Raw genomic sequence first — 16,046 nt, forward strand, 5'->3', positions numbered from 1 at the left:
TGTATAAGCTACCCTGTTACCCGTGCAATAAATTAACTGCTGGACATTGTGAACACAGGGAAGGTCTCTCTGTTTGGGAGATCTTTCTGTTCTCTGGGTCTGTTTCATAGCCTGTGTGTGCACAGGCAGGCGCGATATGTCCTGTTTATCTCCCACTTCACATATGAAGGGTCCCTTGTAGAACAGTCAAAATATTCAATTATCTGCCTCTAGTAATCCAGTGTTCATGCATTTGTGTAATTGGAAAATTGAATGCCGTGTTACTCTCAGGGGAGGAGGGGAATGAAACAAGAGGGTACTTAGGAGACTTAATGACAAAGTCACATTTCTCTTCCCTCCCATCTAATGCAATTTCCTCTGAATATTATTTAGCATCCAGAGTAATTTCACACAGCCTTTAAGTAACCAGTCTGTGCACACGCAATATACTGACCAGGGACGCTTCATTCAGAACACGAACGCGCAGGCACTGATAAGCTGTTAATCCAGAGGTACCTTCTAGCAAGAGCAATAGCAGGTTCGGGGTCTTAACAGTCCTTCTCTGTATATTCTTTCCAGAGGCTAACATGGTGCTTGCTGTTCCATTTATGAGTGTTGGGCTCTTGAGACTGTAACTGCCCCAAGCCCAGCACGCCCCGTTCCAGCCCCGTGCTTTGGGAGCAGTTACCATGCACCTGGCAGATCGTGCTGCTTGCCACGCGCTCCAGGTACGTACACACAGCTCAAAGGGAGGCCCCAGGCCTGTGGCATGCTTGGTGCTGGGAGGAGAGCCAGGCCCTGCCCTCCAGCTGGAGCCTGTGACCTCAGCATGCTGCTGAATCCCGTTAGCCGGCTGCTCCCCTTGGCATTAGTCATGCTGAGCCCATTGGAGGGTCAGAGCCTCCTTCCTGGAGACCGGTGAGGACAGCTTGGAAACCCTCCTGATGAGGAGGGTTCTCTTCCTCCTCCTCCAGCCCGAGCCCAGTGTGGTTCATTGACAGCAGGGTAGGTGCATGTTCTGATCCTCAGGGGCTGGAGCCTCTGTGGTGGCAGTGGCAGGGACATGGCTCCTACCTGCTGGGACTCTGCCTGGGCGGTATAACCAGCTGCCGGAGGAGGGGCAGCTGCCTGCAGGGTCCTGCCTGGATGGTGCCTCACTGCTGCTGCTCTTGTTCATCATGGCATGAGCTAGGGATGCCTTCCATCCTCACCATCACAGCTCCTCGTTTCTAGCCAGTGCTCTGTCTGACCTTATTCTGATCCCTGCCTGATGGGCAGTGACAATCTGCTTCCCTCGGATTTGGTTTCTTTTCCATCCTGCTTTGCTGTGTTTCTTCCCAATTCCACAGTTTTCCTTCTCAGCTTGCCTAATAAACTGCTGTGGTCAATTTGGCTCTGTGGTGGCTGTGGGCCAGCACCACCGGTCCTTCCTGCAGGATGCAGAAGGGCGTGGGTGGTCGATAGACATGGATAAAACAAAGTTGTGAACAGGAGCTGAAATAGCAACGTCAATAGCAGTTTCCAGATAATGATCTAATTAGCACAAACAACAAGTTTCCCCTAATGAGCCTTGTTCTTCCAGCCCTTCCTTTCGGCTTGCCTGTCGCTATTGACTGCTCTGGCAGGGAACTTCAGGGGTTTGTTTGCTGCCTGCCCTCGAGCTCCTTCTCCAGAGGGTGTTTGCTGTGGAGGTTGGGCTGGTGTGTGCGGGGGGGAGATGGGCTGCCTGGCTTTGCAGCCCAGTGGAGGCCTGGGGAGAGCTGTGCTGCAGCTCCATGTCCCCCTGGAGCCACCAGGATGCTGATGTCTGCATGGTGTGGTGAAGAGGGCTGACAGCTTCTGAAGGCAAAACGGGCAGGGAAAGATGCTTGACAGGAGCAAAGATTGGGGAGTATTATGGGATGAGCAGAAAGATGCTCTGAGCATCATCCCTGCCCCTCCCTGAAACAGAACAGCTCCTTGAGCCACTGACAAGTGCTGACTTAACGCTGTCACCTCTGTGTCAGTGGCACCGCTTTGTGCTTGGCTGTGTGGTGGGCAGGACCCCCCCTTGCCACACCCCTGGCAAAGCTGCTGGAAGCCCATGGCTTCCCTGGATTTGAGGTGGGTGGTGGCTGAGGAGACCCTGAGCCCCAGATGGTGCCCTGGGGAGCGGTGGCTGCTCACTGCTGGGATGTGTGAGGTACGGCCAGAGCTGGGGCTGCTCATGGCTCATGTGGAGCAGAGGGGAGGTGGAAGCTGCTGCAGGCACAGAGCAGTGCTGGGTATGCTCAGCTGAGAGTCTTGCTCTGCTCTAATGAAGCTGTAACAGCCTGCTGAAGAGGTTTTCTTCAAATTGAGGTGTCACTGACTAATCCCTCGCAGCAGCTTCTGAGCTGCCCTGCGTCTCCTGCGCTGGTGCTTTATCTCTCTCACTCTCAACCTTCAGAATGAAGAAGGTTAAACTTGGAGCCACGAGAGCTCCTCAGCCCAGCCTGGTAGCACCGAGGCACAGAGCTGTGTGCTGGGGAGCTGGTGGGACCTTCCCAAGGGAGCTGTGCTGCAGGGGCCGGGCTGCAGGCACAGAATATGGTTTGAGCAGCTGTGTGTTGTGAAGAGGGGTTGGTTAGCACATTGGTATGGGAGTGCTGAGCGTGTTGCTAAGTGTGGAAGATGTGCAGGGCTCTTGCAGCCGGAGCAGTCGCTGTGACCTGGACTGTGGGGAGCTGCTGGCAGAGCTGGGTGACACATGGGGGGGCTGCGAGGGCAGCACAGGCTGCGTGTGCACCTTGTGATGGAAATGATGCCTTTGGTGCAGCCTGCACCCAGCACAGGGGCTCCTGCTGAAGGGGTGGAGGTGGTTAAATGCTGGGGACTGTGTAAAGCACTGCAGGGTCAGCAGGAGGGGTCTGAGGGAGAAGGCAGGGAGGATTTCAGCCTGGGTGGTTTTGCCTCCTCTTTTTTGGCAGCTGCTGGGTGCTGGCAGACGCTGCAGCAGAGGGTTCTCACGCTGCTGGGAGCCAGCAGACCCCAGCGAGCAGCTGGGTCCAGAGCAGCAGCAGAGCTGCTGTCTGAGCACTGAAGAGCCACAGGCTCTCTCCACTTCCCCTGTCGCTCTGGTGCAGGCAGCCTGTCTTCTTCCCTCTCTCTGAGGAGCTAATTATGGTGATGTTAATGAGGCAGAGGTGCTGATGCTGCCCAGGATTTTAATGACTCTCCTCCAAGTTTTCTGCTCCTTCTGCTGGAGAGGGTGAAGCAAGGAGGGGGCAGCGGGTGGGGGGTGTGGGCAGCAGGAGCCCTTCCAGTCGGGTCAGTCAGGCAGCACAAGGCCAAGTGCAGCCCTGGTGTGGGCAGGTGTGCACGCCCGGGGGCTGCAGAAGGGGCTTTGTGTGGTGACAGGGACGTTCTGGGGACAGAATTCAGCCAGTAGAGCAAGCAGGGTGCTTTTCCCTGTCCCCTCAAGGCCCCTGCTGTGCCTGCCCAGAGTCACCTCTGTGTGTGGGATGTGCCTGGCCTGCTCTGCACCCTCGGGCCGGGCTGAGGCTGGGCTCTGGCCCTCGCTCACTGGCTGCTGAGGGAGCTGGTGGAGCAGCCGCCAGCGTTTGCTGCTGCCTCCTGTAGAGTTGTTGTCTGGCCTCTCACTGCTGCTGCAGCAAACATGCCTGACTCGGGGGGGGGGGGGGGGGTGGGGGGTGGCTCCTGGCCAAGCTGCGGGGACAGCGAGCCCTTGGGTGAGGTACCTGGGGACGTGGGTTAATAAGTAGCACAGGTGGTAGAGGGACGGTTGGATGAGATCATCTCGGAGTCTTTGCCAACCCGAATGAGTCTGTGACTCATTCTGTGTCCCAGTGCCCAGCACCCCCAGCCCTGTGCTGGGTGCCACACAGGGAGGTGCTGGGAGACCCGTCATCTATCTGGTGAGATGGGGAGACTCATCTGTCTCCCCTCTGAGTGTGTGTGAGGCCAGCATGCACCAACGCTCCAGAGACTGGAAATGACTGAGTAGAGGTGCTGGGGCACTTAGGTAAAATATCTAAATAAATCTTTAATATTTCTAATTGCAAATGTACATAAATTGCACAGCCACATCATTTCTTTGAACACCAACAACTTTCTCTGTACATTATTACATAGTTTAAAAGGAGCTGAAGGAGATTCAGCAAACACTTCCACTTTGCTCTTTTTTGTTTGTTTTTAAACATACTTACAAAAAAAGATTTGTTTTTCTTTATAAGAGGATATAAAACATAGCGACTGCTTATCAGGAACAAGTATCAGCCTAAGCAGATATACAGAGAGAGGTATATCTTAAGACACAGTGATGTATGATAAAGGAATATGTGAACATGGAGACTGCACTGGGGCTACGGGAAGCTGATGCAGAACCACACGGGATTTACAGCGCTGGCGAGCTGGGGTGGTCTGTAGAAGCTGATGTTTGAATGCAAACCCACCCCCCCCCCCCTTCAAAGTGTGGTTGTTTCTGAACGTTGTACAACGCCCTCCAGATTGGGTTTGGTTTGTAAAGCTCAGGAGCTGTGTGTTAGCACACTGCTGCTGTCCTTCCAACCCCCCCACCCCGGTGTGGGAAAGGGAAAAGGCAGCAGTTACCTGTGCAGGGTTGGGGGGGCTTTTGGGGCTTGGAGCAGGGCAGGTTCCACCCACCCAAGCCTTGGGGCCAAGGAACCTCCTCTAACATTGCTCTGGAGAGCCAGAGACCCACCTGGGGATGGGCATTGCCACTTCTGGGATCTCCTGGTGGCCCTGAGGCCACATCTGGTCCTAGCGCTGACCCGGGTGGAGGCCTGTGTTGCTCCAGACCTTTGGGGAAGGGGTTAATGTGCTGTGGGTGGGAAGGAGGGACCCTGCCACCCACCCCAGGGATGGTGTTGTAGTTGGTCCCTTGGGCCTTTCTGCTGCCCATCTCTAGGCAGAGCCCTGTTAGGGATGGGGCAGTGACAGTGCTGGAGCTGCTGGGGCACTGCTGGCTGTGGGTGCCACTGCCAGAGAGGGGCAGTTGCCCTGGGATCGCTGTGGGAATGAGCCCCGTGCAGATCCAGCCGCTGAGCCGTACCTTGTGGCTCTCCTGGCTGAGCACATGGTGCTTTTCCATCTCCTGTGACTACCTGTCCTCTCCTTGGCCACCACAGAAGAGACCTCAGGATCTTTCCTAGTCCATCTGGGTAGGGTCATCAGGAATAGGGGGCAAAAAGCCTGTGAGGACCCTAAACTTTGGGCATGATGGCTTACTTGCTGATTGCTTTCCTAGGATGCTTCCCTCCCATCCACTTTTGCTTTCCTCCCTTTACTTTTTGGAGTAGCAGAACCTGTGTCCTGCCCCCTGCAGCCACCTCTGGGGCTGGCTGCCAGGCCAGAGCATTCCCTGTGTTCTTACAGTGCAATCAGTGCTTTAGAGCTGCAAAGGCAGAAAACAAAACCAGCCAGGCTGGTATGACAATGGGGAGTGACACCAGACTCTTTGGATGGGGGGCAGGATTTGCTTTACCTGGTGCAAAAGGGGCTGGTGCCTACACTAGTGGTCACTGGTGTGGGGAAGGACTCAGGTCCCTCCGATCTTTTGGCACTGATGCCTCAATCCCTGTCCCAGATACTTACACTCTGCAGTGACCCTGGGATACTGGTCAGGCCATCTCACCCCTGTCACACAAAGCTTTGCTCGGTTTTTTGGGACATGTTCACTACAGTTTAACAAAACCCCAAATCAAAACCCTCTGAACAGAACCCCTGAGGTGGCCCAACCCCAAATCTGGATCCCTGCCCCCTTCCCCCACATCCCCAGTGCGAGAAGGCTGCGCTCAGCACCCATGTCCGGATCCAGATCTGATGGCTGGAATCCACCCCCTCCAAAACAGCAGTGAGATACAGCCAAATCCTGCCCCAATAAGCAGCACCAGCAGTCAGTTACTATATACAGCCGTTAGTGAGATTGATACGGTACAGGAACACGGAGAACATTTACAAAAGGAACGCTTAAGACTTGTGTTAGGCTAAGGATGGGTGTGTGTGCTCATTCTGCTCACACTGGGACGCGTTTGCACTAGAACAGCCTCGTACTGTAGGAAGCGCAGGAACGGGAAGGGAAGCGGAGCCACCGGCACCGCGGGCGCTGCGCCCGGCTCACCCCCTGGGCTCACCTCTGGAAGGGCCACTCCAGCCCCCAGCTGTGAGGCCGTGGGGGCTGCACGGGGCTTGCACGGGGCACTGGCTCCCGCTCACACTCGTGCACACACATGTGCACACACACACCCCCACACACCCACACACACACCCACACACACATGTACAGTTTATAAATAACAGAAACACAAACTGGAGCAACAGAACTGACCGGAGCCTGGACCTCACCAAGCCCCCCCCAACCTTTATGGGGAGGGTCCTGGTTAGGTCCAGTTGTTGACAGCTGTGGGGCAGCAGAATGGGGAAAAGGGTGGGGCTTGGGGGGGGCTGAGGGGGGGAGGTTGAGAATCTCTACTGTAACAAGACTTAGTCCCAGTTTTCATTTCATTTCATACTGGCCTAAGAAACTAAGCACCAACTCCAGGAGGTGTTGGCACTGGAACTTTGTAAGAGTTTTAGTTCCTCGCTGGCTTTACGTGTCCCTGTGGCACCAGCAGACCCTGAGGTCAGTGATCCCCTGGGGTAACCAGGAGGTTCTGCCAATGGGGGTGGGGGGAGCAGCACCTCAGCTTGTGGTTGAGAACATGAAGGTACACTGCCCTTAGCTTTAGGTCTAACCACTGGGTCTGGGGGTGTTTTGCTCTTCCAGCACTTACAGAGAACACGGACCCCAGCCCGGAATGACTCCTGTGTGTGACTGACTGGGAAGGTGCTGCTGGTGGGTGCCCTGCCAGCACTTCCCTTCCTCTACAGTACAGCTCTTGGGAAAACACTTCCATCGCTCGCAACACAGGTATTTAAGCCCTTAAAACCCAAGATCAGCTCTAAACACACAGCTCAGGGCACCAGCAGGGTTAAAACAGTCTTTCTGCAGGGTTCTTATCTGGGTTTGAGGCAACAGCAGCTGTATGCACCCGTACCCAGCGGTTCACAGGCCCCCGTGTGCCCCTGCCCTGTCTGGGTCCTTCTCCAGTTGTAACCATGTCACTGTTGTGAGGTGTGCTAAGTCTCTTAGCTGTGCTAAGTCTCCACAACACCACAGTACTTGCCATAAATACCGAGTTAGTACTCTGCTCCCAGGGGCTCCGTTTGGGGTGTGCTGTGTGACTGCACCACGCTGCCGGCGTCGGTACCACCTTCGCTCCTCTGAGGACCCAGCTGCACTGGGCTTGGCCCAGGGCTTCCAGGGAATGGAAAAATGTTTAGGAAAAAACAAAATCGAAACCAAACCCCTCCACCCTCCCAAAAAGCAGCTTTAATTGTGAGAGCGAGTGCGGGTGGCAGAATGGTGCTAAAGAAAGAGCCTGAGGGCTGAGGGGGTGGCACGGCCACACAGAGCTTACAGGCAGCATCCTGCTCAGGGAGCCTGAGTGGTGTGAGGCTGGAGATGGTACCTAAGCTGTGCAAAGCTCAGGGTGCATCCTACTCCCTTTGTACATTTACACGTGGCAGGAGGAGCTAGGCCAGGCGTTGAGCAGTGTGTTAGAACTTTAGTGGGAGGAATAAGCAGAGGTACTGTACACTGTCATCCGTAGCGCAGAGACCTCTCTGCCTCCTGGTACCAGTGACCTGCTCTGGGACTGGGAGTCAGGGAAGTACTAACTGAAAAATAAAAACAAACCACAAAGCAACAAACACAGCGTGGCGGCAGGGCACCGGCACGACCCCCCGTTAGGGAGCTGACCCCTCCACTGAGCACAACGGGTCTGAATGTGCCCACTCTGCGATTCAGCAGTCAGGAAAGTCTAATCCTGGCTTATGCCTGCACAGTGCTCCTGACAGGGGGGTTTCGGTGGTGGCTGCTGTTCTTGGTGGTTACTCCCTTATGACCATGTTTTACATTCTTCGAGCCGGTTAATTTCCATGCAGTGCTCATTCCCAATTTAAAGAGGACAGTATTCCAGAAAATGGGATCTTTTTTTTTCTAATGCATACTGTGAAAGAAAAGAGATACAATTACCGATCTTCATGGTTCTTCAGGCCTTTTTCTTGTTTCTTTGTCAGTTTTTCTCCCCAGAAACAGTAAAAATATCTCTGCACAGAGCATCACATCCCCACACCGAACCCTGTGTCAAGCTAGATGCTGGCCATTTCACAGAGCCCCTCACTCCCCCTCCACCACAATGGGCACCAGGAAATCCAGCCCCTGTTCCTCTGGCACAGCTTGGGGACTATTGCTTATGAAGACTCTTCCCCTTGTGAGAGCAGCATCTGAAGAGAGGAATCAAGTCCCAGGCACCAGGCACCAGTCCTCTTGCCAGTGGCTCTGCCGCCCTGGGCTGCCTGGGGACCCCCCCAGCCTCGGCAGAGCCAGTCACACCCCCTCTCAGCTCCCTGCCACCGCGGTGCCCCACGCAGCACCCTTTGGCTGCCACACCGCCCTGACCCTTCCTCTGGACTGTGCTCCCTACGTGGGCGGGGGTAATTAAACACTAATTAGCTGCACAAGTGCCCTGTGGACAGTCACCTGCTGTACAAACCAGTGGCCTGACAAACGCTACGTAAGGACAGACAGCTGGGCTGGGGGCTGCTCTGGGAGGGGGCTGCGCTCCGGGGGGAGGCACAGGAGGAGCGGGCCAAGCTGCGCTGCCAGCCCTCGCCGGGCTACGCCCAGCACCACGCTTGAACTGGGCTCACTGGGCCACTGCTGCAGGGCTCTGCCCAGCTCCCTCCGTGTGGCTTTACTGCAGTGACAAGGACGTTATTCCTTGCTGGGAGGGGGGAGGCGTTTGGAAGGAAAAAGGTTACTTCTGTTTAAACATTAAACACTGATTTATATCCAACAGTGACAGCGATTCTCAGATATATGTTATTTTCCTTATGCCACTCATCTCACACTCGATCTTTCCGTCCCCTCAACGTGCTGCTGGCATTAGCATCTCCCACAGAGGCTGAGTCCAGCGCGCCGTCCGCAGGAAGGAGCTGGTTTCTCTGGGGGGGGGAGAGCAGCCGTTCTTGGAAGCCGCGGCTCACACCTGCTGCTGCACGGTCTCTCTGGCCAGGCCTCCTCTCCGGCAGCACCCTCCAGGGTTAACAATTACTGCTGTTTCTGAATTCTCCATTCTCTGTAATCTGCAATTTAGTTGGGTTTGTGGGGGAGATCCCATTACGTGTCTGCATGCTGTACCTCTCTTTCAGCTGAGTAAGGGCACTCATTAGCCGTGCGTTGGCAGCATCCAAGGAAGCAATGCGTTTCTCCTGCAGAGGAACGGCAAGAGGGGAAGAGTCAGGGGAAGCACCTGGGGACCCCCCCCCCCAAAGTGGGGGCTTGTCCTGGCACAGCAATGCTGAAGCCTCTCAGAGCAGGGTAGACCCACAGGATCACAGATTGGTCTGGCCAAGGATCACAGAGCTCCAACCCCCTGCCACAGGCAGGGCCACCAACCTCCAGGCCTGGAGCTACACAAGGTTGCCCAGGGCCCCATCCAGCCTGGCCTGGAACACCCCCAGGGATGGGGCACCCACCCCCCTCTCTGGGTAGCTCCTTCCCTGTGGCATTCATGCTGTGGGGCCTTTAAGTGCTACACAGTGTTTTTAAATCTGGGGCCACAACTGTGCTCTGCCTGCCACATGTGACCGAATTCATTTCAGCCCCCCTGAACCAGACAGAGAGAACATCTTCTCTCTAATTCCTCAGCTACACAGAAACTCACAGTGCTGTTTGCTGTAGCTGCAGCTCTTAGAAAGATGGTAAGATTCCTCTCCTAAAACTCAGCTCTCTCCCAAGGTAGCTATTCCTGTCAGCATTTAATTGATTTTGTTAGTGTAAATTAATAGTTTATATGACTTGGGGCCTCCCAGGGTGGCTCTGATGGCAACCCTCACCAATCACAGTATCGTTGTGATGGGAGCAAGAGCTTCCATGCTGCAGCCTCCTGTGACAGCGAACGAGCCGTCACCCTTCTCTACCTGCCCTGAGCAGGAGGGAACTGAACCAGCTCAGAGGGGCACTGTGTGCCAGGGAGTAACCTGGGACGTGCCTGGCACCTGCACACAGCCTGAGATGACAAAAAAGCCTCACAGGTACCACAGGAGGTGGCAGGAGACAGGACAGCCTGGTGAGGCTGCACCCTGCCCTGCTGGCACCTTCTGACACCCCTGTGTCTGCCAGGCTTTGCCCAGCACAGGAGGGAACGTGATGATTTCCCAGCTCTGAACAAATGACTCTGCAGAACCACAGCAATTCCCTTGGCTAAGTTACTACTGTCTCATCTCCTCTCAATTAGCTATAGAGTAAATTAGTCATGAGGAGTGACTCACAAGTGATTAATAGGGTTGTTAGGAGTAAGCCTAGAGTATACTATCACCTAGCCACACGCTGCTAAGACACAAATGAGAAGATTATGGGCTGTGTTCTCAGGTTGTCCTTTCCAAGTGTTGTGTTTTGCACCCAAGATCTGATGCTCCTCTGCTGCTGGAAGCTGCAGCAGTAACTGAGCTTCTCAAGCATAAAAACCACAAGCCAAAGGCTGGAAAACCATGCTGGCTTTGCTCTGGCCAGGCCTTATGTTCCTTGCAGCCAGGTCCTGCAAGCAGTGCTGGAACATGAAGCACCAAGCAGCGCTCTGGGGACCTGAGCCTGAGCCAGCGAGGGTGCAACTCTTCCCCAAACGGCCTGAACTGTGGGCATGAGCCTGCCCTAAACTGCCACCCACACTGTCCCCTGTGTCACCTGCTGAGCTCCCAAAGAGCAGGATGGCTGCCAATGCTGTGACAGCACATTGTGTCCTGCTGAAGTGTGTGACCTGCCCTGTCACTGAGCGCAGCCCGGCGCTGACTCGCCCTCGCGCAGGCTCGCTGCGCTGGCGGGCGCTGCAGCACGGCAGGGAGGCTGCAGGCTGGCAGGCTCACCTGGAAGTGCTGCAGCCCTTGGGATCCAGGACTCACCTGTGCATCAATAATCTTCTGCTTGGAATCCACAGCAGCCTGCATCTCAGCATGGTCCTTCTTTAGCTCCTCCTCGACTGACATCAGCCTGGCCAGCGAGCAGACAAGAGAAGAGTGACATCTGTCAGGCTCAGCTAAGCCCAGGTAGCAGACACTTGCCTCATCCACGTCTGCATCAGCCACCCAGAGTGAATGACACACATCACCTCCTCCTGCTGCTGACACGAAAGCAGCACAGGGGTGATCTCTGAAGGGATGTGAAGGGGTGATCTCTGAAGGGGGGTGACATGCCAGAGCAGCTAGGCTACAGGCAGCCCTGGTCTCACACAGCAGCCCCCATCACCTACAGGAGGTCAAACTGTCTCCTCTGAAATTGCAGTGCTGAGGCACACAGGGAGATGGACCTGGAGTTGTGCATTCCAGCACCAAGGGCACAAGGGGTCATCAGCATTACCCCTTCTTACACACAAAGCATGAGCTCAGAACCAGGGTTGTTTCTGGCTCTTACTCTTCCCTAGAGATGCCTACAGCACACTGCCCCAGGGCCCAAGTGACACAGAACAGTGAAGGACCGTTTGGGGGGCTGACTGGCTCAGGGGAAGGGGCAGGTCACTGTCCCAGAATGGTCCATGTCCTGGAGGAGTGTAATCACTGCATCCCACTGGCAGGGAGAGAGGGATTCAGGGTAAGGATTTACAGTGATGAGATCTGTAGTTAAGTATCAGGAAAAGGAGGTTTTGATCACTGCATCTATTGCTCCTATGAACAGAAGAACCAGCCTGCTGGATCCCCCCCAAACTGGGGTGGGCCAGCTCCCCCCTCCTGAAGCTGTCAGTTAGGAAACTGTCAGGCTTTGCCTTGTCCCAGGTAACACTGATGGGGGGGGCCTGAAGAGTTGGGGCTTGAAATCTGCCCCTCAGGAGGGCAGGAAGCGAATAAATGCTGGAAAATGGGAAACCTGCCTGCAGCTCCAAAGGAACCTGGTTCTCCTGAGCTGGCGTCAGCTCTAACGCCAGCCAGGCTGCCTGCCTGTCATCTCCAGCCCCCCACCTCCCCTGTACCTGCTGATGATGCCCTTCATCTGGATCTCCTTATCCTCCTGCTGTCTGCGGAGCCGCTCCTCGCTCTCCTCCAGCCTGGCCTGATACTCCAGCATCATCTTCTGGGTTGTCTCCTCCTGGCACTTGAAGCGAGTCTCATATTCCTCCAGCTTCTTGTTGGAGATGCGGAGCTTGTCCTGCAGCACCACTAGGTCCTGCTGGTACTACAGCACGCAAGGACAGACACAGGAGGAGAAAACACACGTGGAATGTTATCAGGAGGGCTTTTCCCATGCTGGGGTTTCCTTCCCCACACCCCCCCATGCCCCTCTCCTAGCTGCAAACCCGTATGAGATAACCCCGCTCGCCGACACCTCCTCTTCAGTCTTCTCCACACTGCACTAGGAGCGATGCTGGTTCCCACTGGGCAGGCAGGTCACTGGCAGGTTCAGAGAACGGGTTGTTAGCAGAGTCTGGCATTTCACAGGGGGGATGCAGGTTAGAGCGAGCGGAGGGAAACGCGCCTGGCGTCCTCCTCACACCCACAGCGCGGGGCCGAACGCAGCCACCGGCGGGGAGTTTGGGTTTACACAGGAGCTCTTCAGGTTATGACAATAAACGTGGGTGCTTTGGAGCTGCTGGAAGCCAGGCAGGAGCTGGTAGTGCTGCCTGCCTCCTGCCAGGCTGCTGGCGATGGATGTAGGCCAGCACCGCCTCGGCACAAAGCAGGGACCCCTGGTCGAGGTGAGGGCAGTGAGCACTACAGCCCTTGGGGACCCAGCCTTTTAAACACCACCATCAAACTGGAGTTCCAAGCCAAGAAGAGCTGCTGCATGAAGCCAAGACCCCCAACACTCGTGCTGTTCATACAGAGCTAAAAACCAGCAGCAGCAGAATCACATTCAGCAACTAAAAAAAGCAGGAGCTTTCCAAGCCAGCAGAGCTACGTCCAGCTATTGAGCAGCACAGCATTCACCACAGCCTGCTTTGCTAAAGGAAAATCCAGTGCCCATCCCTACCAAAACCAGATTCATTTCAGACATTATCTTTGGAAATTGCTTTAAAATCTCAACTGGAATAACCTCAGAACAAGTAACCTGCAGCTGGCAAGCTGACAAGCTGCTTTTAAAGAGTCAGATATGGGAAGAAGACTTCCCTCTGAGTCATGAAGTCTGGTAGGAAGCTTCAAGTGTGAGCCAGGAGCTGACAGAAACGAGCCCGACTCTGGTTTGACCCGGCTACCCGGCCATCCACCTTCCCCTCTGGCCATCGCCAATGAATGTGGTACTGGTTGTGTCCCAGTTTGGAGAGTCCTGCTGGGAGCTCTCCGTGCGAGGGGAGCGCAGCCAGGCTGCTGTGTGCACACCAGGCAGCTGGATCCCCATCTCATGGGGACTGCTCTCCCAGTTTAGCTCCACTGACCAACTGGCTGACGGGCAAACTAACTGTGCACACTCCAAAGGCCTCCAAACATGGGATGCTGACTGTCTTCTTGAGCTGCCCCAGCACTGGAGCAGCAGCAGGCAGATGGGCAGGACCTCTGAGCTCCTCCCGAGCCAGGCACAGAGCATCACATCCCCCTGGTTTTCCTTTAGCAAAGCTCTTCCCACACACTGAGGCCACAGCTTGCACGCGGAACCGGGCGCGGTGGAGGAACACAGATGCTCACGCAGCCGCACACAAGCACTGAAGTCAGACAGAAGGGAGTCGCTTGAACAGGAAGGATTAAATACCTACCCTAAGCCTTAAAATAGAAGCAGCGTAAGTGAGCTCAAATGATAGCAGGAGAGGCCTCAGAGAGCGAAGGAGCCGCTCCTGTCTCTAGAGCGCTTGTCTCACTCCCGGTTACCATTCGTGTCTTACAGGAATGGGGAGAGAGGTTATGCTAATGGCAACCTGGATGTCAGTGACTGATGGGACAGCAAAGGAACGGGAGATGCTGCATGGGAATGAGACAGCAGGCTCGGGGAGGGGGGGTGTGGGGGCTCCCTCCCAACCTGGGACCTGTGTGCTGCAGTACTGTCCGAAGCTGTAACCCCACCACTGCCCACCTTCACAGGGCCCATGCTGGGCAGCCCCTCCCTGCACAGGATGGGGGGAGCCTGGCACATCCCAGGGCGCAGTGGCCCCCCGGGCTGGTGTGGGAGGAGAGCAGCCCCTGTGAGCACCCACCTGGCCAAAGCTGAGCCCGTTTCACAGCGAAGGGAGCCAGGGAGGGGATGTGCCCTTTCTGCAGCCCCTCGGTGCCCAAACGCTGCTCTAACCCGGTGCACAATGACACAGCACCCCGCAAGCTCTGCACTTCGCTGCCTGCAGCCTCGCTGCCTGGGTGGGTGTCGGGATGGCTGTGGCTCTGCACACACAGCCTGCTCTACACGGCCCGCTCTCGGCCGTGCTGAGATCGGTACGTGGCTGGGTATGTACTGGGATACCCAAGCAGCAGCAAACTGGTAAAAAAAATGGGGTGAAGCCTCACAAATCTCTGCCACACCTGCACTGGGGCAGCTGGGAGCCACCACCTTGGCCCTCCCAGTCCCTACGATACCTGCCTTCAGCATGGTACTGGAGTGACAGTCCCAAAACGACAGTGCACAGCACAGTGTGAGCAGGGAGGCTACTGTAACAACACCAGAAGCGTGTCTGTGCTGGAAAAACAGGAAAGCAGCTCAGGGAGGGTGATGTCTGCAGCTCTGTGGGACTGGGTGGTGACACGGGGTGACACTGGTGTGACAGGAGAGAAGCACCCTGAGGAAACACCCCGAATGCCCAGCTGCAGGGTGCTGGCAGAGCCGGGCAGCTCAGAAACCACCCTGCAGGAGCAGCGTCAGCAAAGATGGGATCTTCCCAGTTCCCAGCTGGCAGGTCCTTATTTCTAACCCTCCTCCTTCAGCTCTATCCAGCCTGCTCTGTCTCTGCCCTGCTTTTCCCATGGAATACTCTGGAGCTGGCCTCTCAACAGCCACAGCTGGCTGTGTGACACAGCTCGGGCAGCGTCACTGAAGTCACCCCAGACCCAGTGCTGGCTCTGGGACCAGAACAGGGACTCGATTTTCAGGTCTATTTACAGCCTTCTGGTGTAGAAGCTGTTTCTTGCCACACATCCCCAGTGTGAGGCACGAGGACACCCACATCCTACTCTCTCCTCTGCTGTAGGTGGGTTTAATTGACTTTTAAGCTGTGTGCCCCTGCAGCCAGGGGGTTAACAGGCACTGCTGGCTTCAGAGCTTGCTGCACAGCAGCACCAGTGCTTGATTCCTGGCTCCTATTTCTTTTTCTTGCTTCCATCCAAGGGTAAATCGACTCACTGCACGTGTGAAAAACCTCCCAGCCCTTCCCCAGAAGTGCCCTGGGAGGCTGAGCAGCCAGGCACAGAGCACCCAGGCACCCCTCTCTCCTGGGCAGTGACTGCCACACACAGCCCACCACGTCCCCAGGGTGCTCAGACGAGCGACATTCAAGGAAATCCTCTCTCTATTTAGAAACTTGTTTCAATCCAATCAGGTTTTACCTTTTCTGCTTGGCTGAGCTCGTCCTTATTCCTGAGCTTATCCCTGTGCTTGGAATCTGGGTCAATGCTTTCATCTTCTAAAAACTGCATGTTCATATTCAAAAGCCAAGCAGCAGTGCGGTCCAGGGCATTGGGGTTCACAGGAGAAGGGGCCTACAATGAAACATACAACCATAACAAAAGAAAAACCTGTAACAGAAATGGTCATGAAGCTGGAGAGTGAGAATTTCCTTCCAAGCAAGCCCTCTCCCACGCTGCTCAAACAGCAACCAACACGGCTGAGCTACCAGAGCGGCTGGGGTTGGGGTAGGAACACCTCCTGTTCTGCACTGGCACAGTATTTTAGCCTTTGACAGAGCAAATCCTTCCCTATGCCACCCCCACAGAGGAGATGTACAAAGTCCTGCTGAAGGGGCTGGGTTCCTGAGCTGGTCCTGTCCCCTCAGAGGGACACGAGTGGAGCTGCTGAGCTGCAGGCACACGGTGTGGCTTGATGTGGTATGGTCACCCCATGA

The 16,046-nt window shown here is 55.5% G+C and overlaps 1 protein-coding gene across 2 annotated transcripts in view; it reads right to left on the reverse strand.

The window, feature by feature from the left end:
* Positions 1-8,692: 8,692 nt before the first annotated feature.
* Positions 8,693-16,046, reverse strand: part of DAB2IP (DAB2 interacting protein) — a 44,992-nt gene continuing 37,638 nt past the window's right edge. For both annotated transcript variants that reach the window (XM_084272648.1, XM_084272647.1), the window contains exons 11-14: positions 15,532-15,684; positions 12,045-12,247; positions 10,984-11,071; positions 8,693-9,294 (exon numbers count right to left, since the gene is read on the reverse strand). In XM_084272648.1, coding sequence (XP_084128774.1) covers positions 9,127-9,294; positions 10,984-11,071; positions 12,045-12,247; positions 15,532-15,684 — 612 coding nt within the window. In that variant the 3' untranslated portion in view covers positions 8,693-9,126. The remainder of the gene's footprint in view (positions 9,295-10,983; positions 11,072-12,044; positions 12,248-15,531; positions 15,685-16,046) is intronic.

This window comes from Gallinula chloropus (assembly GCF_964237585.1).
Source record: "Gallinula chloropus genome assembly, chromosome: 18".
Lineage (NCBI taxonomy): Eukaryota > Metazoa > Chordata > Aves > Gruiformes > Rallidae > Gallinula > Gallinula chloropus.